This window comes from Peromyscus eremicus, chromosome 19, assembly GCF_949786415.1.
Source record: "Peromyscus eremicus chromosome 19, PerEre_H2_v1, whole genome shotgun sequence".
Classification (NCBI taxonomy): domain Eukaryota; kingdom Metazoa; phylum Chordata; class Mammalia; order Rodentia; family Cricetidae; genus Peromyscus; species Peromyscus eremicus.
The window spans coordinates 15121501-15148212 of NC_081435.1; the positions used below are offsets into that span (position 1 = coordinate 15121501).

The 26712-nt window shown below is 51.0% G+C and overlaps 1 protein-coding gene across 26 annotated transcripts in view; it reads right to left on the minus strand.

Annotated features, from left to right (window-relative positions):
* Celf4 (CUGBP Elav-like family member 4) overlaps nucleotides 1–26712 on the minus strand; it is a 285725-nt gene that overhangs the window by 16492 nt on the left and 242521 nt on the right. For 5 of the 26 annotated variants that reach the window (XM_059246330.1, XM_059246326.1, XM_059246329.1 and 2 more), the window contains exons 4-10: nucleotides 10712–10840; nucleotides 10288–10367; nucleotides 9914–10057; nucleotides 8701–8848; nucleotides 6962–7111; nucleotides 2821–2886; nucleotides 1396–1479 (exon numbers count right to left, since the gene is read on the minus strand). In XM_059246330.1, the coding sequence (XP_059102313.1) occupies nucleotides 1396–1479; nucleotides 2821–2886; nucleotides 6962–7111; nucleotides 8701–8848; nucleotides 9914–10057; nucleotides 10288–10367; nucleotides 10712–10840 (801 nt within the window). The remainder of the gene's footprint in view (nucleotides 1–1395; nucleotides 1480–2820; nucleotides 2887–6961; nucleotides 7112–8700; nucleotides 8849–9913; nucleotides 10058–10287; nucleotides 10368–10711; nucleotides 10841–26712) is intronic. The other 21 variants (XM_059246313.1, XM_059246308.1, XM_059246303.1 and 18 more) reach the window with 8 other exon arrangements.

The following is a 26712-nucleotide window of genomic DNA, read 5'->3' on the forward strand; positions in this document are numbered from 1 at the left end:
TTGTGTGGAATCATCTAAACAGGAGATGGTCAGTCTGGGAGTCAGACCCAGAGGGATGTAGTTTGAAATCCATACTTGCAACCATTTAGGGGCTAGCATCTGCTCAGGGCTCTCTCACCAAAGGGATTTGGATCAGTATGTACTCAAAGTCCTCTGGGAGTAACCTAAACCCCAGATCACCAGTGCAGTCTGCTTCAAGGGCAACATGCCTGACATTCGGAAACCACTAGAACCTGCCATGTGGACTTTGGGGACAGACTTGGTAGCCTTATTACAGGTCACTTTTACCAGGGGGTGAAGAAGATGGGGTCTTGTTGGTGTTCCTGATTCTCAAGCTCAGCTTTCTGTGGCAGGGCCTCTGGGATGGTTGTTTATATAGTTTCCTATCTCCTGCTTCTGTGGCTCTCTGGGTACTGGGAGGGAAACTGATGAGCGCCATCATGAAATCTCTGCCAAGGCTCTGGTCTTGCTTGTCCTGCTCTACCCACACTCTGACCCCTGCACACCCCTAGGGCATCCTTCTCCACCAGACCTGCACCGACACCATCGTACACCTCATTCTACCCATGCGTGGAGCCTGTCTGGGAACGCTACCTTTCTCTCCTGATCACCGGAGCATGTATCCTGGACAGGATAAATCAGCCTCCTATGCCTGGCCCTTCAGTCACGAATGTTTATTTTTCCCTGCCCTCCACACTGGTCAAGTCTTACCCCTCAGGGAAGGCAGGGGGACTCTACCTCCTGAAGCACCTCACTTCCCTGACCACCTCAGGCTAGCCACCATCTCCTTCTCAGGGCCCCGTGCAGCAAAGGCTGCCCCATTGCCGGAGCCTCGCTTCTCAGCTCCGCTTTCCCTCCTTGGGGACACAGCAGATGGACCCCAGAAGATCACCACAGCGGACGGACCTATGTGTTCTCAGTAAAGCTGAGAACTCCCAGGAGCAGGGACAGGGCCTCCACCAGCAAATACATTCTTAACTTCTGCTAGGCCTTGTGTAAGAGTGACCGAAAGGGCTTGCTGCAGAAGGAAAATAATCTCCCCCGTTCCCAAGGGTTGGTTTTTAAAGACCAACGTATTTGCATGTGAGCTGTGTCAGACCACTGGTAAATGACAGTGGGGAGTAGGGAAGGTGCCTTGGGCATGGCTTGCTAGATCCAGGGGCATGGTGTCCTGTCAGCTTCCCCTGGGCCAGGCTACTTTGATTCGAGAGCTTCTCATAAGATGCACACCTCCTTGTATGAATAGGAGAGTACCTCTTCTCCTAGCCCAGCAGCTCTCCCACCCACCTCCATGTACACATCTAACCAAGGTCCTGTCAGAGGCCTGGGGGACCAGAGGTGCAGGTAAGCAGCCTCTTCAGGGAACGGGGAAAGAGGGGGGGGGCTGGGACTCACCTTCTCTCTGTTGCTGGGGAATCATTGGCGGTGGCTGAGGAAAGGCCTGGCTTATCTGACCATAGGCAGCAGGGTAGGCAGCTGCTGGGGAGCCGGAGAGAAAGTCAAGAGATGGCAACAGGGTGCAGAGAGACACAGACAGGGCAGGAGGCCAGAAGAAAGAGAGAGATTTCAGAGTCAGTTAGCCAGAGCCCCCAGCCATGGGGTGTACAGCAGCTCAGGCCGTTCAGAGAAAGAAGCGCTCAGTTTGGGATACCTATGGAGGGGAAGTGTCAGCATGAAAATCAGAGATCCCCCCCTCTCTCTTTCTCTCTCCCTTCCTTCCTCCCCCCCCGTGTGTGTGTGTGTGTGTGTGTGTGTGTGTGTGTGTGTGTGTGTGTGTGTGTTTGTGTGTGTGTGTCCAGGGACAGGCAGGTCTAACCTGGAACAGTGGACAATCAGCTGACCTACTTCTGCTCAGCTGATACCTGGCGGGAAGTAAGGAGCTTCCCGATGAAGTATGGATTTTGTTCCCCAGGAGTATGCCTGCTGGTCCCTGTGTTTGGTTGGGAAAGCTTTGGTCAGAGGGAAGGCAGAAGGGATGTCTCTCTTGGCAGCCCAGCCTGGCACCCACAGCTGTAGAGCCTGAGGTTAGAGCTGGGAAGGGCCCAACAACAAAACCTCTTCTTGACTCCAGCTGAGCAAGGACAGCTTCCCCTGAGGTCCCATCTTGTGAGGTAGCCCTATCACCCACAGGGGGACACCACTAGATCTCCAAAGCCAGCGAAGAAGTGCCTTAGCCAGGCCAGGCAGTGGGCACAGGCTGGGTAGGGGATGGCAAGGGTATGTGGCCAAGTGGTGGGACAAAGGGAGAGGTTTGGCTGGCAGCTTGGATGGGTTCTATGACACCCGACCTGCTGGCCTCAGGCCGCCTCTTCCTGCTTGCCTGTCCATTTTGCTGCCTCTCCTCTGGGCTCCATCTTACTTGCCTGGATAGGAGAAGCTGCTTCCCCTCCACAGTCCCTCCTCCTCTCACACCCTGGTCTCTGCTTCCTGGGTCAGAGACCGAACCGCACAGAGCAGCAACCAACATAGCTATGTAGCATGGGATCACCAGGTACATTGGCCCTGGCAGTCAGTGCCACAGGGACAGGAAATCAAATGTGTCACTGCCTATCAGGGGTAAAACTTTCCTCTGGCTCACCAACTCAGGAGTTCTGGCCCTCCCTCCACCCCTATGTGAGGGCACCATGGAGAGAATCTGAGGTGAAAGACAGACTGGGAATGATGGAAGAGAGCATTTCTGCCAGCTCCACCAACCCTCCTTCCATCTAGAGCCCCCACTGCTCCCTCCCCCACCTCATGCAGGGCTGGAGAGGGAAGGGACGGTATGTGAAGAGGTGGGTACAGCTGATGAGAGAGCCAAGAGGCTGCACGGATACTAACGTCCTGCATACTGCTGCACTCCAGCGTAGGCCTGCTGCAGGGGGTCCGCTGCGGTGGGGCTCTGTGCTGCAGGAAGACAAGAAATCAGAGGTCAATGAAGTCCACCCAAGCTAGCCCCTGCCCCCACCATGTCCAAAGGGATACCAGTGTGCCTTTGCTGCCTGCCCTCTCTGGTCACCATAGGCTGGCCCCAAAGCAGGGCAGCGGAGACAGGCACCTGGAGAGCTGGATCTTGTTGGAGTTCTCTGTTCTGTACCCAAACCCTAAGTAGGTACTGAGTCATCCATTCTAGCTGAGAAGTGCATAGTGAAGCTGGCCTGGGATGGGGCTGAGATCAGTTCATGCAGAAGCTTGTGAAGGCTGGGGAGAGATGCCAGACCATGAGGACCTTGGTGGGGAGACATGAGGACCCTGGCCCTGGAGAGGGACTGAGGACCCAAGGGTGCTCAGGTTGGGGGCCTTTTGTTTACAGATCCTCAGGAGAATGTAGGAGCAGTGATTGAAAAAACAGCTTATAGAAGATCCCATGTGAGTGGAAGAAGAGCTCTGGGAGGACTCACCCTGACACTCTGTCACTGTGCTGGGGAGATTTTGTTAGCATGACACAAGCTAGAATCATTTGGGAAGAAGAACCTCCATCAGAGGCCTTCAGGCAAGTCCGTAGGGCATTTTCTTGATTAATGGTCGATGGAGGAGGACCCAGCTCATAGAGGGCAGTGCCACCCTTTGGAAAGTGGTCCTCAGTTGCATAAGAAAGTAGGTTGATCAAGCCATGGGGAGGAAGCCAATAAACAGCAGTACTCTATGGCTTCTGCTTCAATTCCTGCCCTAGGTTCCTGCCTTGGCTCCCCTTAACAGACTGTGGCCCATGAGACTTAGCTAAATAAACCCTTTCCATCCCACATTGCTTTTTTTATCACAGTCATTATCACAGCAATAGAGAGCAAAGTAAATCGCTTCCCTGGGGTCTGCCAGTAGAGCTTGGAGAAAGATACCTCCCAGAGAAATTGAGGAGCCAGAAGAAGAGAAGCAACTTGAATGGAATCTTTACCAGGACCCTCAGGGAAACTGGACTGGCAAAAGGCTTATTTTGCCTCTGGACTTTGTTGGTGCCAAGGAGATCCCAGGAGAAGAGTTAAGTATGGGCCAGCAATAGGTGCAACCCTAGGTTACTGAGGCCAGTGATGATTGACACGAGGAGCAGGCTGGCCCAGGGAGATAGATGTCCACACACAGGGAGGATCCAGCCACTGTGTTTGAAATGAACTAGATTACCCTAGGTGGCAGGGAAAAAGCCCCTGGGCTCATGTCTCATTTGACCCAGACCAGCTAAGCTAACTGCCTCTCAGGCTTCAATGCCTTTAACAGGAAGAATGCCCACTTCATTTTGAGCTCTTGTCCATGAGTCTTTGGGTAAAATTCCACACGGGAAACAGCACCTAGGGCTCAGGGGAGCCTCTAGAATAGCCTGGAATAAAGGTCCCTAGGGACAGGCAGATGACAGATATAATACCCCTAGGAACTGAGGGCTGCACAACCCCCCACAGGTGGGGCTTTGCCTATCAGGAGGGAGCTAAAGAGAGATCATAAGAGCTATTTCCTGCCTGGGGCTGTCCCAGCCCAACACCCAAACCCCATATTTCGCCATGGTGGAGACAGACTAGAGCCAAGAACTCCAATCTGTGATGCTTGGCAGAGCTAACTCCTGTTCCCTCTTGCCTGTCTCCTTTGCTTTCTTCTGAGGTCTCAGAGTGACAGCCATGTCTGGTTTGTTGTCTTGGTCTTTCCGATGCTCACCCATACAGCACTTTCATGCATGTAAGAAATGGTGCCCTTTTCTAACAGAACGAGAAGCCAATGTGCAGAACAACTTGTATAACTCAGAGGCAGTGCCCAGCATAGTGCAAGGGGCTTGGCAAACAGTGCATTGGGAAGAAAGTATAAATAATTCTCGGTGCTTTTCAGAGTCAGTCCTTTGAGGGTGGTGCATGGCCCTTAAGACCACACACATTGCTGAGCAGTGGCAGTGTGTGATTTTAATCCCAGCACTCAGGGAGGCAGAGGCAGGCAGATCTCTGTGAGTTTCAGGCCAGCCTGGTCTACAGAGTGAGCTCCAGGACAGCCAGAGCTACACAGAGAAACCCTGACGCAAACAACAAAAAAGACCACACACACATTGTGTACTTCCAACATGGTCGTGAGCAAGATGGAAGAACAGAGAACAAGATGGGGCTAAGAACTGGAGAGCAGCACGCGGAGACCCCTCTCTGTTTTTCTGCCTAACGACCTCATTAGTAACTGCCAAAGAGTGAACATTTTGAAGGATCTCGCTCATTACAGTGCCTCCAAACTCTGCATTTAAAGATGGTAAATTATTTTTTTTAATGTAGTACTTCTCTCCTTCCCTTCCCTTCCTCCCTCCTCTGGTTCTGTCAGGGAATTGTTTATGAGATATGGCAGATTGTTACAAATAGGGGAAAGAAATGTCTCCAAGCTCCATCAAAGAAATGGCTCACAGATGCCAGTGAGGGTGGGGAAGGAACTGGAGATCCAGATGGGCTAAGAGGGAGAGAAGAGTAGAGGAAGAAGATGCCCAGATGTGCCAGGGGTGGCATCTCCCAGCTGACAGGCCTGAGATTAGCAGAGTTACTCTGCCTCGAGCATGCCAAACCCCCTTCTACTATCTGTGCCAGGCAGGAGTCCCCATGCTTAAACAGCACAACGGATCCCCTGGGCTCTAACAAGCCCTTCTCCAGACCTCTACGAACTGAAGGTTGCACTCTAGGGCAAGCACTGGAATCAAGGCCAACTCTGTGTCCAGAGCTAGGCAGTTCTTCTCTCCTGAGTTCCTCCAGCATGGCGATCACATTCCACTCTTGCTACAACTTTTTTATACTACAATTGCCCCTTAGACTGTGAAACAGAACATCCAGGTTTCTAGATTTTTGTCAAGGCCCATAGTGGATTCTGATGAGCATGAATCTGCCTTGCCTAGACCCTAGTTGGGTCTACCACAGATGGGCCTCATCCTTATTGGGCCTACCTCCTAAAAACCCTGCTCCTTCCACATAGGCCTTTTCTGCCTCTGGGTCTCTAGGACAGCTCATCTTAGAGCTGTGCTCTCTGTTCACCCCTACTGTTAAAGTTTGGCAAGCACCTCCTCACCAGGAATGCTCCTAGGGTTCTCTAGTCTGCAGGACTCTTCACTTGAGTGTTTGGCCATCTTGAATCAGAGAACATTCCCTCTTGATCAGACTTAGGTGTGCTGTTTAAAGATGGAGTAGGAAGGTAGATATTGTGCTCTCAACTCAACTTTGACCTCTTGGGGACAATCCAATGTCCTGGAATCCTAGAATCTAGCAAAGACTGGGCTTTTATGACCCCTTTCTCTGATATCCAGAAAGGAGGACAGTATTTTACACATCTCTATTATGTTGCCACTTGCTAGTCTAGGACTCTGACCCTACTTCCCTGTCTTGATATCTGTCATCCTTCATATGAGAAGGAAGAAGTGCTTCAGGACAACTGCATGTTCTTGTTATGTGAGGACCACTGAATCTGACAGCAACAAAGTCAACCGGCAACCGGAAATGGGCCTCCTTATCTTTAGTTTCACCTCCTGAACAGAGAGACCCAGGAGCTGTCCGACTGGAGCTGTCCAGAGTGCTGACCTATTTTTTGTGTGTGCACCAAAAGACCGGACTGGGACGTAATGGCTAGACTGTCAGTCAAAATAACTCCAGTTCCTTCCCCCAATGAATCCTTCATTACTTATCACTAAATGTGGTTATTCTTTTAGCTTCTTCCCTTCTAGTTATTACAGTTCAAGTTCACAATCAATTTGCAGTTGCTGGCCTCTTTTCTCTACCTGGGTTGTACAATTCCTTCCAGTGTCTTTTTTTTTTTTTTTTCCAGCACACTCCCTGGGGTGGAATTCTTTCTTATGGATCAGAAGGCACTCCCCATGTTAAGATTTTGGTCCTTTCTCTCTCATTACAGGTTCCCTGAAACAGGAAGATGGCTGGCCCTCTCTGATCACATTCGTTGTTCCACCCAGGAACAGGCAGAGGGCTGGAGGTGTGCATTCCTTCTTCTAACTGTGAGTGAGAAGTGGGAAGGAAGGGCCACTAGACATGCTTACCTGGGTATGGGTGGATGCCATTGGCAAACACAGCTTCCGCAGCAGGCTGCCCATTGGCCTGTGGGGGGAGGCCGGTGAAGCCATTCACCCCGATGGGGGATGGGATGCTAGGCACAGCTGGTGCAGTGATGCCTGGAGGGGTGCTGCCACCTGGTTTGGGGGATATAGAAGGATTGGGGAAGAGGTAAGGCAAGAACAGCAAAGGTGAGGTAGGCTAAGCCATGGGGCTCTACCTTGCTAGCTCCCAGAGCCTGGGGACAGACTTAGATCTCACACAGCCACCCTGTCTTGTTGGTAAACTATGCCTTGGCTTAATTTCTTGAATGTAACACATTAATTTATCCCAGATGATTCATTGTTCAAGGTAGAGCCTCCACCCCATGAAGATTTTTCTAATCACTGATGGCTACCCTTAAGTCTAGAGCACAGAGACTATTCTCGGTGACCTTGACTTTCACCACACTTGGCTCTTTGTGATTTTTCAGTAGCTCTTGCCCACTCCAGCTAAGTCAGGATTGGCTGATCCTTTTTGGGTCTATGAGAGGCTTATCTGCCCCTCCAAGCAGTCTTGCTATTCAACTGGAAGAGAATTCTAGACTCTTACTCTGAGGGAGAAAGGACAATTTAGAGTCCAATCTCTGCCCTATTTAGCTTCCTCCAGCAGAAGCAATAGTGGCGGTCATGGTGGTGATGATTAAGTTAGGGCCTGATGACAATACCATGCATCTTCCATATTCCAGGTGGTGGACACCAAGATGGAGGACTGTTATTGTCCCGAGGCCCCCAAAGGGTGGAAAGAGCCTTCCTATTGTAGCCGAGGCTGACCCACTTCCCGGACCCAGGCATGTCCCTGAAGTTGGGGAACAGAAGTAAGTAATAGGATGATGCTCTAGTTGAGCCCAGAGGTATTTCAGTCTTGTGTGGCTTTGAGTTGGGAAAGGAACAGCTGGACCTTGGGAAGACCACTGCTGTGGTCTGGTACAGACCACCAGAAAGCTTGGTAAAAGAGAGCCCACCATATCAACCCATCTTTGGATTCAGAGCCTGGGCTTCTCAGTGTTGGCACTGTAGTCATTTAGAGCCAGATAGTTCCTGTTAGGGAGCTGACCTGTGTATTGTGAGGTGTGCAGCAACACCTTTCTGGTGTCTACACACTAGATGATAGTAGCACTCTCTCTTCTGAGTTGTGACAAACAAAAATGTCTGTGGACACTGCCAGATAGCCTAAGGGTGGGAGGCAAAACTGTGCTGGACAAAAGCCAAGAGCCAACTCAAAACATGTTTTGTGAGAAGAGTTGATTCCAGTGTCCATCCGTGGATGACTCATATGGTTCTCTAGCGGGTTGCATAGTTTCTTGGAAAATGCCCATTAGTCAAGGTTGGCTTAAAGAGGAAGGCCAAGGCAGCTGAACACTCAGGACTATGCTGGACTTTGACTGGAGATGTTTTCTGTCACTTTCTTTCCAGACATTGGTTGTTAATACAGATAAAGACGGATTGTTTTTAGGCAAGGACAGACAACTTGAGAGAAACTATCTCACACTGGAATCCTATTGTGGATTTCATGGGGCTCACATCTCATCTTCCCTTGGGCACCTACAGATTAGAACATTTCTGAGACAAAGTACTTGGGTCTAGACCCTGTGTGTTCTTACTGTAGAATGAGCCCCTAGTCGCTGTAATGATGCCACAGCCTGGGCCCTGCTACTCTCTCCCAGGCCAGGAACCTACTGGCTCACCTGAGGTTGGGGTCATAGGTGCGGCTGCCAGGCCATTCATGTTGAGGGCCGCCATCTGCTGCATCTGGGCGGCAGCGAAGGCAGCCATGGGATTCAGGTAGCCTCCTTGCGCAACCGAGGCCATGAGGGCTGCTTGCTGCTGCATCAGCTGGGGCAGAGGGAGTGGAAAAAATATCACATGCTTCCAGGGGGGGCAGCCCTCCCACCAGGGGCTCAGCTCCTGGAGACCAACTTCTGAGCCTCTGGGAGCTGGTACAATCTTTTGGTCACTACCCTTGAAAGTCCTGAGGCCCCATCCCCCTTGCCTGCCTTAATCTCCACTTCCCTGGGAATTGACTGCTTAAAACAAAGAACGGTAAGACCTTTGGTAATCTGAGTTGTGCAGGGTAAGGAAGGCGGCTGACTATGCATGCTAGCCAGTCTGTGTAAGGTATGCTATTGTGGGGAATGGCACCCAGACGCCTCCACACCTGTTGAATGAGCTGTATATAGTTAACAGGGTGAGTTTCTGCTCAAATTGGTCACATGGAAAAGACAGGAGAAACATGACCCCCAAATGTCATTACAAAGATGAGTGGGGACTGAGGAGGTGCAGTCGGTGGTCAAAGCTAGATTCTGCTCAGGAAATGAGTGGCGTTTGCAGGGTTAGAGCCAGAACCCTGGAGGGCCTCGGGGCCACCCTGCAGGGATGGTGGCTACGAGTCTGGAGGCAGAAGAGGGTGGTATTATTAAAGAGGATGCAACTGTGGAAGAAATAAATTGGTGGGCCAGAGGCAGAAGAGTGGGTGCTCGAGGCTTTGAGTCACTTCACACACCCCTGCCAGGAGTGATCAGAAGAACTGAGAAAACCCGTGTGAGTGGAGTTTGTATAATGAGGACCATACAACTGACTGTTACCCCATTGTTGCTTTCTAGCCTTCACATTGATTTGGTGTGTGTGTGGGGGGGGGCAGGGTGACCCATCTGGCTGCTCTGCCAAGGGCCTTCTCTAGAAACTCCTCCTTGAAAATCAGGACAGCAGCCCACCTCCTCCTGGCAACCACCCCCACCTGGATTCTCCTCTTAACTCCTGAGGCTACCCTCTCTGGATTTATGCCTGACACTCTTCACTCTGGGGAGAGAGCAATATGTTTGGGTAGGTATCCCTGTTCTCTGGGGCTAGAGGGGCAGTGAGCTCCAGAACAAATCCCCTCCCACCCTTGCCCCCACTTACTGCCTGAGCGTAGGCACCGTAGGCCCCGAAGGGGATGGCCATAGGGTTGAACATGCCCATCTGGCCAGCCATCTGCTGCATCCGCCGCATCGTGCGCTCCTTGTCAGTGTCTGCAAACTTGACCACCAGGCTGGAGGAGGCTCCCTGCAGCCAGGGCGGCACATGAGATCCACTGCCCCAGCCTCCACCCCAGTGTCCCTGCCAGGCCTCACCCCACCACCACCCCTGCGCTGTCTGTGGGGTGCTATATGGAGGTCACCCAGGAGTGCCAAGTCTCAATCCCACCTTTTCTGGGTTACCTCATTCTACCCTGATCTGAGAAAGAGCGGTAAAGGGTGATGAGACCCTGCATGCCCCCAGAGGGCTACACTCACAGGCATGGTCTGGCTGCCGTGTAGAGCATTGATGGCAGCTTGTGCCTCAGCATGGGAGGAGTACTTCACAAAGGCGCACCCTGTGGGAATAGGACAGACTGAGCCATGGCCCTGAGGACCCAGAGAGACAGAGACAGAGAGACAGACAGACAGACAGACAGACAGACCAACAGAGACACAGAGAGACAGACAGAGTCAGAGAGAGAGGTCTGAGACAGAGGCAAGACGAGCAGAGAAGAGGAGGATGTGCCCCAGATGAACATAAAATGTGAAGGGGCCGAGAGAGTGACAGGAGGGAGCACAGAGCAAAGACCCACGGCCTCCTCCCCTCTTGGTCTCCACGAGGACCACCTGGCGGCGCTAGCATCCTTCCCAGGCCTGTGCCCACACGCGCTTGCGAGTGCGCACACACCCACACACACACCCTTGCTGTTGCCGTCCGGCCCGCGCAGGATAGTGCACTCCTCGATGTTCCCGAAGGCCTCGAAGAGGCGGCGCACGTCGTCCTCGGATTGCTGCTTGTTGAGCATACCCACGAAGAGTTTTCTATCTTCTAGAACAAAATTAGGAGATGCTTACCGGGGCCAGGGGCGGAGCAGTGCGGGGGGCGGGGGGGGGCGGGCCGCCGGCAAAAGGGCGCGGCCAGAGGAGGGCAACGGGGATAGGGGAGGAGCTTGGCGGGAGGGGGCGGAGCTCACAGCCAAACGGGGAGTGAGAAGGAGGAGCTTGGCGGGAGGAGGAGGAGGGACTCACTGCCAGAGCAAAAGCAGCTAGGAGAGTGAGGGAGGAGCTCGGCGGGAAAGGATGAAGCTCACAGCTAGAGGTGGTGGCGAGGGTAGGGGTAGGGGTAAGGGGCTTGGCTGGAAGCAGCGAGGTTACAGCGTGTGCGGGATGGTGGCGGTGGGGAGTGGGAGGTGCGGGGAGCAGAGCGTCCAGAGCAAGTCGGCGTCAGCGGGGAGAGGGAACTGGATGGCAACGACTCCCTCTGTCTTCTTCTGCTAGAAGACGGCTCTCTGAGACGCCTGGTCTCTGGTCTGACTTCTGGCACACGGGTCACCTCCCTTCCTTCCTCTAAACCCCATCTTCTCTGGTGCAAGAGTGAGTTGCAATGGGTAGCCATCCTGAAACCTTGGTAGGTGCCGTTTGCTCTGCACGCAGGGTCCTGGGCAGAGTCCTCTTCTAGGACAGCCTCTTGCCAATGCGCCTCTTGCCAATGCGCCTTGTACCTCCTCTCATTTGTCTCACTTACTGCTTTTGCCTGTGAGATTGGTATCTGTCTGGCTTTCCTCCCCACTATCCTATCTCCAAGTTGCTCCCTGGAGAAAAATGTTAGATTTTCTGCAGCACAGGTCCTTCAATTTCAGGACCTGTGACAGTTGCCCTGTGCAAAGCAGAACACTCTTTTCCCTAGCTATCCCAGATCCTCCCCACCAACCTGGTGCGTTCATTCACGATGGATGGATTTTCACTCCTCACCTAACCTGCTGGTGATATGTTGTCAACTCTTGGTTCGGTTAAAAGCAGCCTCACCCTGTACCATATTTGGCTGCTTTGCCCGCCTCTGGGTCATGGCAGGGCTGTAAGTTCCAGCCTCACTTCATGTTCAGGGTTACAGTGCCCCTCGCTCACCAACTAAAAAGCTCTGGAGTGGGGATGACATCAGAGACCAAGAAGAGTGAGAGAGAAAGAGTGTGAAGGGTGCAGTGGAGAAGAGAGGGGAAATGGCAGGGAAAAGGACTGGAAGCAAAGAACGGGGAGAATCCAGATAGGTAGAAAGAAGAGAGAAAGAGGAAAAATAGAGCCCTAGAGAGAGGAAGGTGGGAGCCCTTGATCTTGCCTTGGAAAGCAGCCACAGACAAAGCGAAAGTGGAAGGGGACTTGTCAGTACTTCAGCGGAGCACATGAAGCTGCCTCTGCCCCAACCAGGTGCCTTCTAAAGGCTCCAAGTTCATGGACACGACTTCCAAAAGACTAAGACTAAAAACCTGCAGCTTCCTAATACCTGGCCCTCCTGCTTAAACAATCCCTTCCTTCCCCTCAGAAAGAGGCACATGGTGCCTCCTCCGTGGAGTTGATTTAGCTGCTGGGACTGGGTCCCTTGCCTCACTCTCTCCCGATGCCTGAATGGATTCCTTTATTATCATCGTGACCGCTTTCTGATTGCATTAAAATTCCTCCACAGAGCCTTTCTAGTCCGCCTCTCCTTGTTGCCAATGTTGCTTCTCCCCCTAATTTGTTCTCCCCTCCCCCGAGTCCCCCTGGACTTCATAGTTCTCTGGAGGCCATTCTTACCATGTGGGCTGCCCCTTTGCTGGCCACCTTGATGATGCCAGGGAAACTGCAGCTAGCTCACCTTTCCCCAAAGCTACAAGACAGCAAAACAGACCTGGCTCCAGACTCCTTCCTCTCTGGCGAAGCTTACACAGTGCAGATGTTCCTCTCTGGATCCTGAGTGCCATTGGCTCGCACTCTTCCTTTCCGTTTGGATTTTGTTACTACGGAATTGGTCCTAAGGCTTGTGTTTCAGATCAAGGACTAGAAGTATTCTGGAATGGACCTCCTGAGCTGACCTAGCATGTCATACTCAGTTCCTTGCCCCCCCCCCGTACCCCCCCCCCTGCCGCCAGCTGTGTAACTGACTGCTTCAAGCCTCAGTTTTCTAGGTCTATAAAATGGGGGACAATGTCGCCTTTTTACCTACTGTTCTGGCAGTTGCTGTAGGGACAGTGCCTGGTGAGCAGTAAAAACAAGATTATTTGGGATTCTCTATGCCATAGGAAGAGGAAATGAGATGCTGTTTCTCCTTGATTCACTCTGCCCTGATGTGGCCAAGAAAGTCACCTCTGCTCTGGGATGCAGTGAACTACAGCCAAGGCCTCAACTACCCTCAGCTTCTAGATCCCAGAACCCCTTGCTGTCACTCTTTAGAACCAGGAGTGCCAGTGTCCGTGGGTGTGCAGAAGTGCCTGGGGGCAGGAGAGGAGGATCCCAGAAGGCAAGTGCCAGTCCCAGAGAAGCAGCTCAGCTCTGGATCTGGGTGTCTTATCCTCAGGGGAGATAAGCTCGAGTTATCAGAGTACCCAGGTAAATGTTAGGTGAAGGTGTTTATAGCCACCACTGGAAGGGCTAGGCCAGAGCATCCCACGCCTTTCGGTTTTCCTCTCTGACTATCCCCTCCAGCAGGGTTTATTGAGAACTTACTGTGTGACTAGGAAACGAATCTGAGATGGACCTTGGGTGGCAGGGGTGTCCTTCTAGATTTTTCTCTTTTGGTAGGTGGTAAGGTTGTACATGGTCCTGCGATCCCATGAGAATCCAAAGCTTTTGCATTATGGGTCCCAGAAACTCTGCCTTGGAGCCCCAGAGACTAATCATGTCTGGATTCCCAGTGGATGGTTACATCCAGCAGCTCTGGGCTACAAATCAGTAGGGGCTGGTTGGGAGAGAGGACATGGCTATGCCTAGAAGGCTCCCAGGAAGAGGTGGGCTAGAGGTATGACCTGCAGCCCTAAAGGCTGGGAGAGTCCAAGCAAGGACTCGGAGCCTCTCCCGTGTGATCCCATACCTACACTTGAGTATACACCGTCCTCTCCCTCCCTCTCCTCCCCCTCCCTCCCTCTCTCTCCCCATTCACTGCCAGGGCTGATATCTGAAGCCTGTGCTGCTACCCTTACCTTGTCTCACTCTGACTATCCTGAAATTCTTCTCGGCAGTGTTGTCAAGGATCCAGCTCTACCTAAGTGGAGGTTCCTTCTGGTGGTAGGACTTGGCAACAAAGGACCCTGGGACCCTGTTTCTCATCTGTCTCCTGTCTGCTCTCCCTCCCAACCAACACACAACACCGCCCCAGTCCTGGGAAAGCTTTATTCTCTCAGAACCCCAATCTGACTCTGAGCTTTCTCCATCTATAAAATGCACCGGGCTACGCCTCCTGGGACCCCGGTGGAGTGTGTAAAAAGGAAGAGGAGTCTGCTTGCAGGAATCTCTGGCCGTGCAGAGAGATGGAGACTCCTGCACTCACTCTTCTGTCCCAGGAGCATTGCTGCACCACTAGATGAAAGTCTTGGTGAAGACAGCCCTTAAATGGGAGTTTCAGGCTCTGTTTTGGCTTAGTTGGTCTACCCCCACCCCAGCCTCTCCTGGGGAGCATCTTGTTGGCCACACAGGGTCATTGACCCCAGAAGGGCAAGCGGTGGTGGCGACAGAGCCTCCTGAGTTGCCAAATGCAAGCATCTTGATGCTAATGCTCAAATTCCAGTTCAATTTTCAAAATTTGATTTGCTCTCTAACGCTACCATCAGCACTGAACAGTATTTCCTGCTTAAGGGTAGATAGATGGCTGCTGGAACACTGTGGACCTTGATAGCCAGTGGGTGTCTTTTTTTTTCTGCTACAGAATTTTCTCATTCTCTTCCCTCCAGGTGCTGTGGGATGGCGTGGATGCTGGGAAGGCACAAGCCAGGGAGAGCCCTGGGGTCATGGGGAGGAGGTGGGAATAAATGGTTTCAGGTTATGTGGCTGGTGAGGAGACAAGGGGATGCCAAGGCAGCATTGGGAATGAAGATAACAGGTCACACATCTCCAGTGATGGAGCTGGAAGCTTCTCTCCTACCCAGGTGTGACAGGACAAGGCAAGAGCCCACCAAACCCTCTTCTGGGAAGAGCCTGGAGCACTGGAACATCCCATGCTGGACCCTTCAGAGTCTCTTGGGTACTTGTTTACTGTGGAATTGTTCCCCATTGAAGGTGCAGCTCTTGGGCAGAGCTTGGAGCACTGGGTAAACCACTGAGGCCACATGGGCATGAACTTAGGGGCGAATATCACTTATGAATCAATTGAAATCTTCCTGAAGTGGGGCACAGGGAGTCACAGCTGATAGGGCAGGAAGAGCTAGGCACCCCAATAGGAAATGAGACTCATTCAAATCCTGCTTCTAGCACTTTCTAGCTATGTAACTGTAGACAAGGCATGTATTCTCCCTGGACAGAGCCAGGTGAGGATGGACTGAGTTGGACTTTATAAAACTCTTAAGACAAGGCAGAGTACAGAATAAATGTTCAACAAATGCTTGTTACTGTGACTATTAGCAGCCATGGCTGCTGCTTACCCACAGGGGTGTGGCTGATAGGTCAGATTGGAGCATTGGACAGTCATGCCAGCCCAGACAACTTGAGAGGCCAGATTTTCCTTAAATCTTCCTGGTTGCCTGGCAGTGTCCTCAGGACCATTGAGAGGCCCCCAGCATCCTTTAGGATACCGAACTGGATGGAGCCCAAACAAGGGACACCTCTACCTGCTCTGCCCTAGCTACACTGAGCATCTCCACATGACGTTTCCATTAGTTCCCTAAGACCACGTCAGTCAAGCACCTATGGCTCAAAAGGGACAAATAGGGACCACACCAACTCACCTGAACTTGCATCTGTGTGTTCAGCTTTCAAGGTTCCCAGAATATACTGTTCCCAAGCCCAGAGGCCCCTGTGGTCTCTTCCCTTTCCCCGTGGTGGCCCTCTCACTGCCTCCAGAGACAGCACCCAGACTACGCCCTGTCCTCTACACAGGAAGGCCGTGGCCCGGGATCGAGTCACTACCTCCTTCCTGGGTGGTTGCCTGCTGTTTAGGTGATGCAGCCAGTTCTGTTTCATTGGCCCCACCAGGAAAGCAAACCCAGCGTTGGGTCCCTCTGAAGCCGACAGCCAGGTTGGCTGTCCTCTTCACTTAGGTCCCAGGGGTCAGCTGCCAGGCCTCAGAAGAGCTCTTGCACGAAGGGACCCAAGAGAGAGGAGGATAATGCCCCCCCTTCCTCCCTGCTCCAATCCCCCTTCTATGACAGAACCAGAGCCAGTGACAGGCAGCTGGGCTGGGAACTGCCTCCTGAGGATGAAAGGCTTCCTGCCTGGGAAGAGGCTGAAGGAGACATCAAACCAGATCAAAGGCTGCTGGGATGGGGACTGCAATGGAATGCAAATGAAGACCCTCACCCTTCTGGCCCCCATGGGCAAGGCAGTGCCAGGCCTTGATCTGGCTGGTTCCCTCCAGGACTGGGCTGTTTGATGTTGGTGCGGGAGGAAGCAGAAGCGAGAGAAAGCATCCATTCCCCCTTCTCTTGCATTCCTTTAGCCAGATTTATCCTCCCTCCTCTTCCCCCTTTAGATGGAGCCATCACTACTCATTGCTTTCTTACTCTCTCTGATATGAGCTCCAGACCCTGCTCTCTACTCTCCACACAGTAGCTAGAGTGTCAGCTCTAACCTAAGGTGGAGCCTGTCCTTCCTGTATTCCACACAGTAGCTTCTATCTCTAGGAACTGTGCTGAGCCCTACTGACCCCAACTCCACTCTGCTTTTCCACGAATGAATGACCATAGCTGCTCAATTGCTAGTACCTAGCAGGCCTGGCATGTAGTAGACACTGAGTGAACATTTGTTGATATGAATGATTGAATTTCCTGCTCAGTGAGTATTGGGGGCGGAGATAGAATGGGACTGGATTGGTGACAGGTATAAGGGATGCAGGACTGACATCAGGAAAGCCTCAGAAAGTAAGCAATGAGTGTCCTCTGGAGATGAGTGGGCACCAGTCAAGGTGAGGGCAGAGTCTAGAGGGATGAGCGCTATGGGCTTGGGGAGGAGGGAGGGATCTGGAAGGTGGGAGCTGGATGCTGGAGGACTCACGGGGCTTGGGTTTGCATGCATGTGCATTCTCTCTGCTCCCTCCCCACCACATATCACACACACACCCCTTCCTCCTTCTTGTCATTCCAACAACTGGTGTCCAAGTACCTCTTCAAAGGACTGAGTCCTGAGCCTTGCCTTTGGCACTGAAAAGCCTGAATCAGGCCTCAGACCCCATTCATTTCCCATCCTGTCCTCATCATGTCCTGAATAGGCTCTGTCTGCCCCCCTAATTCACAGCACCATCAGTCTTTAGTGGCTCACTGAACTCCCAGGCACACCCAGTCTCAATGTCTGTACACGATGAAAGCCTGCAGGCCTGCCCTCCAATGTCTCAGAGCTCCCAGTGCCCTAAGCATGCCTACTCTGACCCTGCTGCATCAGCAGAACCTTTCCATTTATCCAACCAGGACCCAGATGCTGAAGTAAGTGCACTACAGGAATGGTAGACATTATTTACAGTGTATAAATGAGGAAATTGAGCCACATGAAAGGTAAGGACATTGTGGAATAGAATATTTGTTTAATTATGTAAAGATGTGTTGCATTTGTTTGTGTTGCAGAATAATTGTTTAACTATGTAAAGATGTGTTGCTTTTTTTTTAATGCTGCATTTATTTAACTATGTAAAGTTGTGTTGTTGGTTTACCTTGCCTGCCTAAGGCTCCTGATTGGTCTAATAAAAAAAGATGAACAGCCAATAGCTAGAGAGAGGAGGGATAGGCAGGGCTGACAGGCAGAGAGAAAAGGGGAGCAGCTGGCCAGGGACCAGCCAGACAGGCATGGAGGGAAATGAGCCCTGGGGTCGATTAATAGATTAATAGAAATGGTTAGTTTAAGTTTAAAAGGCTAGCTAGAAACAAGCCTAAGCTAAGGCCAAGCATTCATAATTAGTGATGTCTCTGTGTCATGATTTGGGAGCTGGCGGTCCGGTCCAAGAAAGCCTGCTACAAAGGATCTATCCCAGGAACTCTGACCTAGACTTTGAAGAAGGCAGGTCTTGTGGCCTGAATGGAGCTGCTGCTCTCAGGCTTCTACCGTTATTCCTGATGGAAGATGGGGCTGCATGCAGTTCTCACTCTGCCTTCCCACCCCACCATCTTTGCCCAGACAACTGACAAAATGCCCAATAAACACACTTTTTTTGTGAGGACCAGGGCTCCAGATCAGAGCCCAGAGTGTGGGTGAGTTGGAAGGGCATTTATACCCTGCTGCTCAGTTCCCAGGGATTAGCCTCATGATCGTTGCTTGTTGTCTGGAGGCCATCTGAAGTCTCAAATTCCTACCTCAAGCCTTGTCCACCTCTCTGTCCAAAGTCCTTGTTATGAAATCTCCTGGGTGCCCAGGAGGTAAATCTCTGTTTTGGAGTTCACAGGCCACCTGATCTGGGCCAGAAGGATCTTTTCTCCCAATCACACAGGAAATCTAGGCTGCAGGGTCTACGGCCTGAGCCATCCTCTGTCCACAGTCTCCCTCTCCTTCCTCAAATGTCTCCCTTGTTGCCTGGCATCTGTTGAGGCCAGAGGGACAGAGCTTGAGGCATATTTAGGGAGACAGACCTAGAACTTGGGGCCTCTGATCACCTTCTAGAAGTGGGGAGCAGAAACGGTTCCTTCACTCTCGTGTTCTCAGAGGCAAGAGATTGGTTTATGGTTCCCAGTCAGGCCAGATCCAAACCCTTGAGTTCTGTGTGCGGGTTCAGGGTAGGGTAGAAAGGGTGATGGAGATCACACCCACTTCCCTTGCAGCCCCTCTTCGTGACCTTCCATCTGTGACTCGGGCATCATGGCTCCCAGCAGGAGCGTGGGACATGTGGTGGTTCTATCTAGAAGTCACCTTTTGCTGAGGCGGCGGTACACAGTCGTCTCTCCAGGTAACTGATTATACATTTGATCTGCTACATTATCCTTCCCAGGCTGCAGCGCACAACAGACGGCCTGGTGTTCTGTGGGGACTTCTCAGCAGCCGAACCCTGTTGTCTAATGGGGTTTCCGCTGGCGTCTGGCACACTAGCCGGCATTTCACCCATCACAGGATAATTTATAGCATAATGGGGCCTTCTCCCCCACCCCCCTTTATATCATGCTGGAGCATAAATTATGGCCAGTTTGTCCTCAGCTCTCAAGGAGACAGACAAAGCAGAGCTGCGTCCCAGCTTGGGAAGGGGGTTTCTGCAGGGGATGGCCAGTGGTGGGGTGGTCCACCGGAGAGGACAGAGGCAGAGGATAGGAGACCAAGGACTAGAATGTAAAGCACCTTGCTGACAGGGCCATACCCAGCCAAAGAGCTGGGAAAGAAATTTCGGACGCGTTTGTCTGTACTAACTGCCAAGCAGGACCTGATGTTGAGTCTTGCTGCTGGGCAGGAATAAAGCCCAGGGCAGCTGTCACTGCCTGCAGATAACCTGGCCTGGCTGTAGACTGACCCTCGTGTGAGCCTCAGATCCTCCCAGCTGTGGTCTGGCTTCCCACAGCCTCAGAAAACAGGCATTCATGGATAGCTTCTTTGTCTCCATGAGCCATCTCTGCCCAAAGCACAGGGTGAGCCATGCTGGGGAGCAGGGTAAATGTCTGCCCTCTGGCCTTCTACCTATTCTTTTGTTTTGTTTTGTTTTGTTTTTCGAGACAGGGTTTCTCTGTGTAGCTTTGCGCCTTTCCTGGAACTCACTTGGTAGCCCAGGCTGGCCTGGAACTCACAGAGATCTGCCTGGCTCTGCCTCCCGAGTGCTGGGATTAAAGGCATGCGCCACCACCGCCCGGCCTTCTACCTATTCTTAATACTGAGGGTGGGCCATCCTAATGGGTGATGGAGAACGTAACAGCTTGCATCCTGGCTCACTGGAGTAGGCATGGTGATATAGAAACACCTGAGTCCTGGGCACTCCTTTACATAGTATCAGAGGGAAGGCCTTGAGGCTGTGGATCCCAAGTCCACTCCCCACTTCTGGACATCACAAAGATCTCTGGAGTTGCTTGACTGGGAGATGGGGGTCTTCAGAGCCCACCTGGCACTACCTCTTCGAGAGTGACCTAGTGTTGGGAATGCCTCCCGAGTTCTCCTGGAAGTGGCCCTATTGGCCTCCATGCAAGACTAGGATTCAGCCCAGAAAGTGGATTTAGGTGCCTCCCTGGGTCTCTTCGAGCCCACGTTCTTCTCTCTCTTCCTGAGAATTACTGTCATTCAGAGATAAGTTCAGGAATCACAGGCCTTATAGGATGATGGTTCTCTGCTGTGGCTGCTATGAAGATTGCTTGGGAACTCAAAATACAGGTGCCTAGGATGGCTCCAATATCAGGTTACATTGGTTGATCTGGGGTCCATGCACAAACATTTTCATTTTCAGTTTTTGAAAGCTACTCAGACAATGCCAGAATGCAGCCATTACTGGGAAGAGCTACTGTAAGCCTGTCCTGGCAGAGGTCTCTATTCAGGCCCTGTATCTCTGGCTTTTTACCTGCCTGCCTGCTGGTGGAGGCAGGATTCTGGGCCCTGCTGGTGCTGGGAAAGATGGCAGCACCACACTTTCTGTGCCCTAACACCTGAGCATCCTCCCTGACCCTTCCCATCACTCACAGGATCGTCCTAAAAGATGCTGTCTGGTTTGGGGAAGTAGAGAAAGGAGAAGGCTGTTTGTCGGCAGACTTCTGGTGGCTTTTCAAGCACCCCCTGCTTCCTTTCTTCTCTCTTTTCTCTTTTCCCCTCCATTCAGCAGGCCAGCCCTGCTCTGAAGAGAAGTCTCAGCTCCTCTTCCACTTTCCAGCCCTGTTCTGCTCTCCAACTTTGATCTACTACAAGTCACTGTTACCCTCTCTCAGGGAACCTAGAGGGCCCGTGCTTAAGTATACATTGTGTTAACTCATGACTGATAATGGAGTTTAGAGAGACACGGAGATGGATGGATGGTAGACATGATTAATAAAGGCTAGATATCCAGATTAAATGTTAGATGATAGATAGATACACAGATGAGAGAAAAATGATTGCTGAAAGTAGATAGATTTATGATGGATGGCACCTCAAGAGCAATAGGTAAATGCGAGTGGGTGGATGGATGGTTGAGAGGCTTCTTAGAAGTTCAGATAAAGGGTCTGAACATAAAGGTCAGAAAACTCATCACAGCCTCTATAATGGTGGCATGTGAGCTCTTAAAGGAAGGAGCCCTGGCTGGCTCCAGACCTGCCAGGAACCAACTTGCCTCTCTACTGTAGGCCCCAAGCCTCTGTATTTCCCACTGGGCTGTGTTTAGCACAGATTTCAATTGAGTTGGTCATTTACAAATCCTTGAAAATTCACATTGTTTCCCTGAGTCTACTGGTGAGCCAAGGTCACCTCCTGAATCCTCGGTGTACCTGATGAGGACCTCCCTTCCTGGGGAAGAGGGACAGCTTCAGTCTAGGTGTTTCATCCTCAAAGGCCAAGGCCATGGCCTCTAACCCCATGGGGCAGGTTGGCCTTTGGAGTGTGGTGGGCCTGATTTGGCCCTGTGATTAGATGGCAGGAGGTGATCCATATGGTGTGTGCGGAGATACAGCCATTCATTCTCAGGGTCAGAGATCACTGCCTCAGAAGGAACAGTGAGAACTAATTCATCTTTGGCACTCATCATGGACCAAGCTCTGCACTGAGACTCTGGCTTTAGGAAGTGGGTGTCACTGTCACCCCATTTTACAGATATAGAAAGTGAGGTATAGAAGAGTTTAGCAGCTCTTCAGAGGCCCCAGGGCTAATAAGCAGCAAAATTGGGATTTGTCTTCAAGTAGTCTGGCTCTTGCACACTCATTCATGGCATGGAAAGCAGCACCCTTCCCTGTCTGTTAGGTAGGGTGTCCATCAAGCTCTGATGGACTCAGGCAGGCACATGACTCTGGGAACTGCATAGCAAACATTCTGTCTAATGGTCAATGGAATCAGAAGGGGAATGCTAGCTTGCTCCAGAAAATGAAGGATTCACCATTGGTGCATGGCTGGCATGGTTAACCACAGAGGAGCCTGCTCTTGCCATTCAAGGGGTTTTCTGAAGACTTCTGGTTGGCAGTCTTTGGTTATTATGAAGTTCATTTGATTGAAAGGAGATCTTACCTGTCCCCAAACCTGCATGCCAGCCCTGAGCTGCCCCAGACCCCATTTATTCACTGGTCACTCACAGTCATTAAGTCAACCAATTATGTACAAGACACTATTGAGAGATGCAAGACCTTGACCATGAGTACATGTTTTCCCAAATTAGGGCACGACTGGCCAGTTCTAGGAGGTCAGGACACGATGGAGTGCTAAGGGAAGATGAAGAAGGGCTGACAGAGGAGACTGAGGTATCACAGAGCAGGGAGAGTTTGCCAGGATGCAGCATCTTCATGGCTGAAGGCCATGACCCTGAGAACTGGCCTATTTCCCCTTTCTGGGAGAAACTGGAAGAAGGAAAGAAATCTGAGGATGAGAAAAGAAAACACAAAGAGGCTGAGCTCAGTTACAAGGAACTAGAAAAGCGGGTTTTGAAGACTAAGGCATGACCCTCCCAATGACCGTCTCAAAGGAAGTGACCCAGCATGATAATTGTTGTGAAGTCCACTTTGTATGAAGCGGGTACTCCGGGAGTGAAGAGAGTGGGCAGAGCCTCTGGCTCACCAGCCCCCTCTTCTGCTGCAGCCAGGCAAATTTCCAGTCCATTTTGTGCCCTGTTTCAGCGCTGCAGGGTCACTGCCCCATTTGATAGAGCAGTTAACTGAGGCTCAGAGAGACTATACAGTAGGCTGAAGCTCAGAGTGGCGGAAGGTGCTGGAAGGACCGAAGCTGGTGTCTGACAGCTGGACCACACCTTCCCTGCTCTGTGCAGCAGCACGCTGCTCAAATGTGCATGCCTGTGAGTCCACCCTTGGAGTTCTACCCCTTAGGACCCATAGTGATTTTGAAATGAGGTAGCTCTTGCTATTCCAGCAGGACTGATTTAGACAGAAAATACCTTTTCTGATGAAGGAGAGCAGGTAAACTTCCAGATCTGCGTACAGTGTCTCAGAATGGGAAGGGAGCAGGCAGGGGAGTAGCCAGAGGGAGGACTAGGGGGTGGCTAGAGAAGGAGCTGGGGCAGCATTGAGACAGGAAGGCTGAAGAGCTCAGGCTGGGCTGGTGGGGAGGCCTCAGCTACTCCTGGGGAACAGTGGGGCCAGGGGCTGAATGGGCAATAAGAAATGGACTATTCTACCCAATCCCACACTAGGGTGAGGGAGGGGAGGTTGAAGAGGCTGATGGAGAAAGAGGAACTTGAGAGAACAAAGCTATGGCTCTCTGGATCCACTCTTGGCAAGAGAGAGTGCTCCCTGCCTGTTCTCACCCTCCTCAATTTCGTGAGCACGGCACTTGGATAGACTAGGGTAGCTGTGTCACTTGAATTCGAGGTCTGAGGCATCGCAAGTTTTGTCTACCAACGGCGTCTGAAATGCTCCTTCTATAGGTATGTGTGACTATTTTTCAGATGCATATAGATGCTGCCGTGATTTAAAAACATACAAATCCATTTGAAAGCACCATTGAATTCAAGGTAGCTGTTTGTCATTTCGTATTCTCTTGAACAATGGATACTCAAAGTATAACATCTGTTAAGGGGGGAGCTGATGAATTTTTTATGTTAAAACTGGCTTCTTCACCTTGAAAAGTCTGGGAATGCTGATCAAGAAGGGTGGTGGGAGCCCCCAAGAGGAGCAAGCACGGTAACCACACAAATCTCAGGAGGTTTCAGCTCACCTGAGAGACCACAGCTCCTTACCCAAAGGGCAGGGCACTGGGGCAGGGACACCCCAGACCTGGGGCTAGTAAACTGCTTCTAGTCCCGCCCTCCTTGCACTGTTACCTGGCAAAGATTCTGTCCTCTATGCCTGAACCCCAAGCTCACCCTGTGATGGGGCCAAAATGATACAACTGGGAGAGCAAGGTGTTGAGTCCTGCACAAGACTCCCGGGAAACACCTGACCCGGCATCTCTGCTGCCACGGCATGGATGGCATGGGTCCTCTGATGAGGCAGGGTGGGCTCGGGCCTGCCACAGGGCACCAGCTCCGAAAGCACAGTTGTAACAAAGAGTGATAGTAACCCACAGACTGAAGAGCAGGGGTTTGTTCGAGCCAGTTCCAATTGGGAAGAGGGTCAGGACCCACATACACAGTACTGTCCTAACTCACAGCATGGCTGATCAGCTTCTAAGAAGGAGAAATAGGCATCATCTTGGACTCAGTGACTATGGGCTAGGGACTTGTCATCAGCTGTGATGATCCCTGTGTTGAGGCAGGAATATGGGTGGGACTATAGCAAAGGGCTGGCCTGATGATCTGGTCTGAGGTCACAACTACTTAGGGTCTATTTGGCTTACTCTCATCATACCCACCATCCATTGTCCAGCACAGAAAGGCCTAATGCTCCCTGCTGTGGTTTAACTGTTTGTGTCTTCCCACGATTCATACACAGAAGTCCTTACATGAAAGGTGATGGTTTAGGGACCTTTCTTGGGTGACTAGGTCATGAAGGAAGAGCCCTTGAGAATGAAATTGATTCCTTTAAAATAAAAGCCTGAAGACTGTGGGTGCAGCTCAGTTAGTAGAGCACTTGTCCAGCATGCACAAGGCCCGGGTTTTGATCTCCAGCATCTCAGAAACCAGAGGTTGGCACATGCCTGTTATCCCAGCATTTGGGAGGTGAAGGCTGGAGAACTGTATGTTCAAGGTCATTCCTGGCTACACAGTATTACATCGAGAAGTGTGTTCAAGGCCAGTCTGGACTACACAAGACCTCTGAAAAAAAGCTTTGAGAGAGCTTGTGTGTTCCTTTTCTGTGAAGTTGGGCCATCAGACTGTATTTCCCACCCTCCAGAACTACGAGAGAAATGTCTGAGGTTGATGAACTACCCAGATTCTGGTATTTTGTTAGAGCAGCTGGAACAGATTGAGATTCTCCCATTGAACATCTTGTCATTTCCATGACAGATATCATGTCAATACATATTTCTTTCTAGAAAAATTTAGTATGTGCCTCCAAAGCCTTACTCTAAAGGGATGCAGATTTATGGTGACATTATCAGGCTCTGTGATGGGGAAAGGATGTAAAATGGCTCAAGATGGGGAGACCACCCTGAGTCCCTCAAAATGCCTCATTGAAGTTCCTACCCATTGGCTGGTCTGAGGGTGGGGAGGATATTTCAAGAGACCCTCTTGCCTTACTTAAGTCTTCCCTGATGCCGAAAGTGACCACCCAGGCAAGTACTTAGCACATTCCCTGGGGGAGGGGGGAGGGGCTGAGGTTATTAGTGGTGCCTAATGATATTTGCATAGACTAACAGACTTAATGTAATCATGAATGCCACAATCCCAAGAAAATAATGAAGAAATCCATTACAAAGTCATAAAGCAACTAAGTCAATACAGTAATAACCTGATCCTGCCTTAGCTCTAATTTCATCTCCCGCTGAAGGCAATTTCACAATACTCACCGTTTCTGGACACTTTTATAAATTTCACCTTTGTTTGAGATAATTAATTAACAAAATAAAAAAATGCTTCTGGCATTTTATACAGTAAATTAGTCATTAGTCTAAACTGGCAGGCTGTAATAAAATTTATGAAGATGGATGTGCTGAGATTTCTAACTTTTCTTCACTTGGCCTGGAACTTTTTCGTTGGCAAAGCTCTGGGGCCTGCCTGGTGGCCTAGCTTACATGTACACCAACAGGAACTCAGAAAATGTGGTTGAGATCCATCCACATGTGCTTGGTTTGTGGGACCCCTCTGCGGTACCTACACCCTCCGCCCCAGAGTCCTTCGGGTTCTGTGATTGTTCCTGGGCCATCATAGTACAAAGAACCACACTGTATGCTCAAAGCAGCGGCAGCCGCTTCTTCATAGAAGGACTCATTAGGGCTGTGTTCTCTCAAAGACCCTAGAAGAGGCCCTTTCCCTGCCTCTGCCTTGCTTGGCATGTGCCAGTAATTCCTGGCTTCTTTCAGCGTGTAGCCATATCATACCAATCTGTTTTCATTAGCAGCTTTCCCTCTCCCCTCTGTTGGTACCATATTTCCTCCTAAGGACACCAGTCATAACCGGAAACCCCCTAATCCCCTGCGACTTCATCTTACCTTGACTACATCTGCAAAGATTCTCCTTCTAACTAAGGCCATTTTCATGGTTTGTGAGTGGGCATGAATTTGGGGGATACTATTCAAGTCACTATATTCACTAAAGCCTGGGTGAACACTGCCCTTACTCAACCACAAATAAAGGAATACTCTGAGCTACCAGTAACTGAAAGATGGCCTGCCTAGCAGGGGCTGGCACATGGTTTCCTGAGATGTTATAGAACTGGATGGAGAGGTTCTGTGGGCCCCCTGAAAAGGTCACCACCATCCATTCTTCTGTAAATTCTTCCTAGAGAAAGAATCATAGCTCCCATCAGTTTTGGAAGGGACCAGGATCCAAAAGTGTGCTGTCTGGTTACCATGTGAAATGTGGGGGGTCAAGAGGAAGGGAAAATTACACAAACTTACTGACAGATACCTTCTGGATATGCAGTTGTTCAAAATGTCCCCAAATCTTTCTACTCTCTCCATCTCTGGAGTCCTGGGCATTAAGAAGGAAGCTGTAGAATCTACATTTCTGATGGGCAGGGGAGATGGTAGGGGACAGGCCAGGAACTCCTGTGGTTTGTCATCAGGAATGAGAACTTCATGGGAAGGTGTCTTTGGACCTCAAATATATTATCAGCATCCCACTGCTGA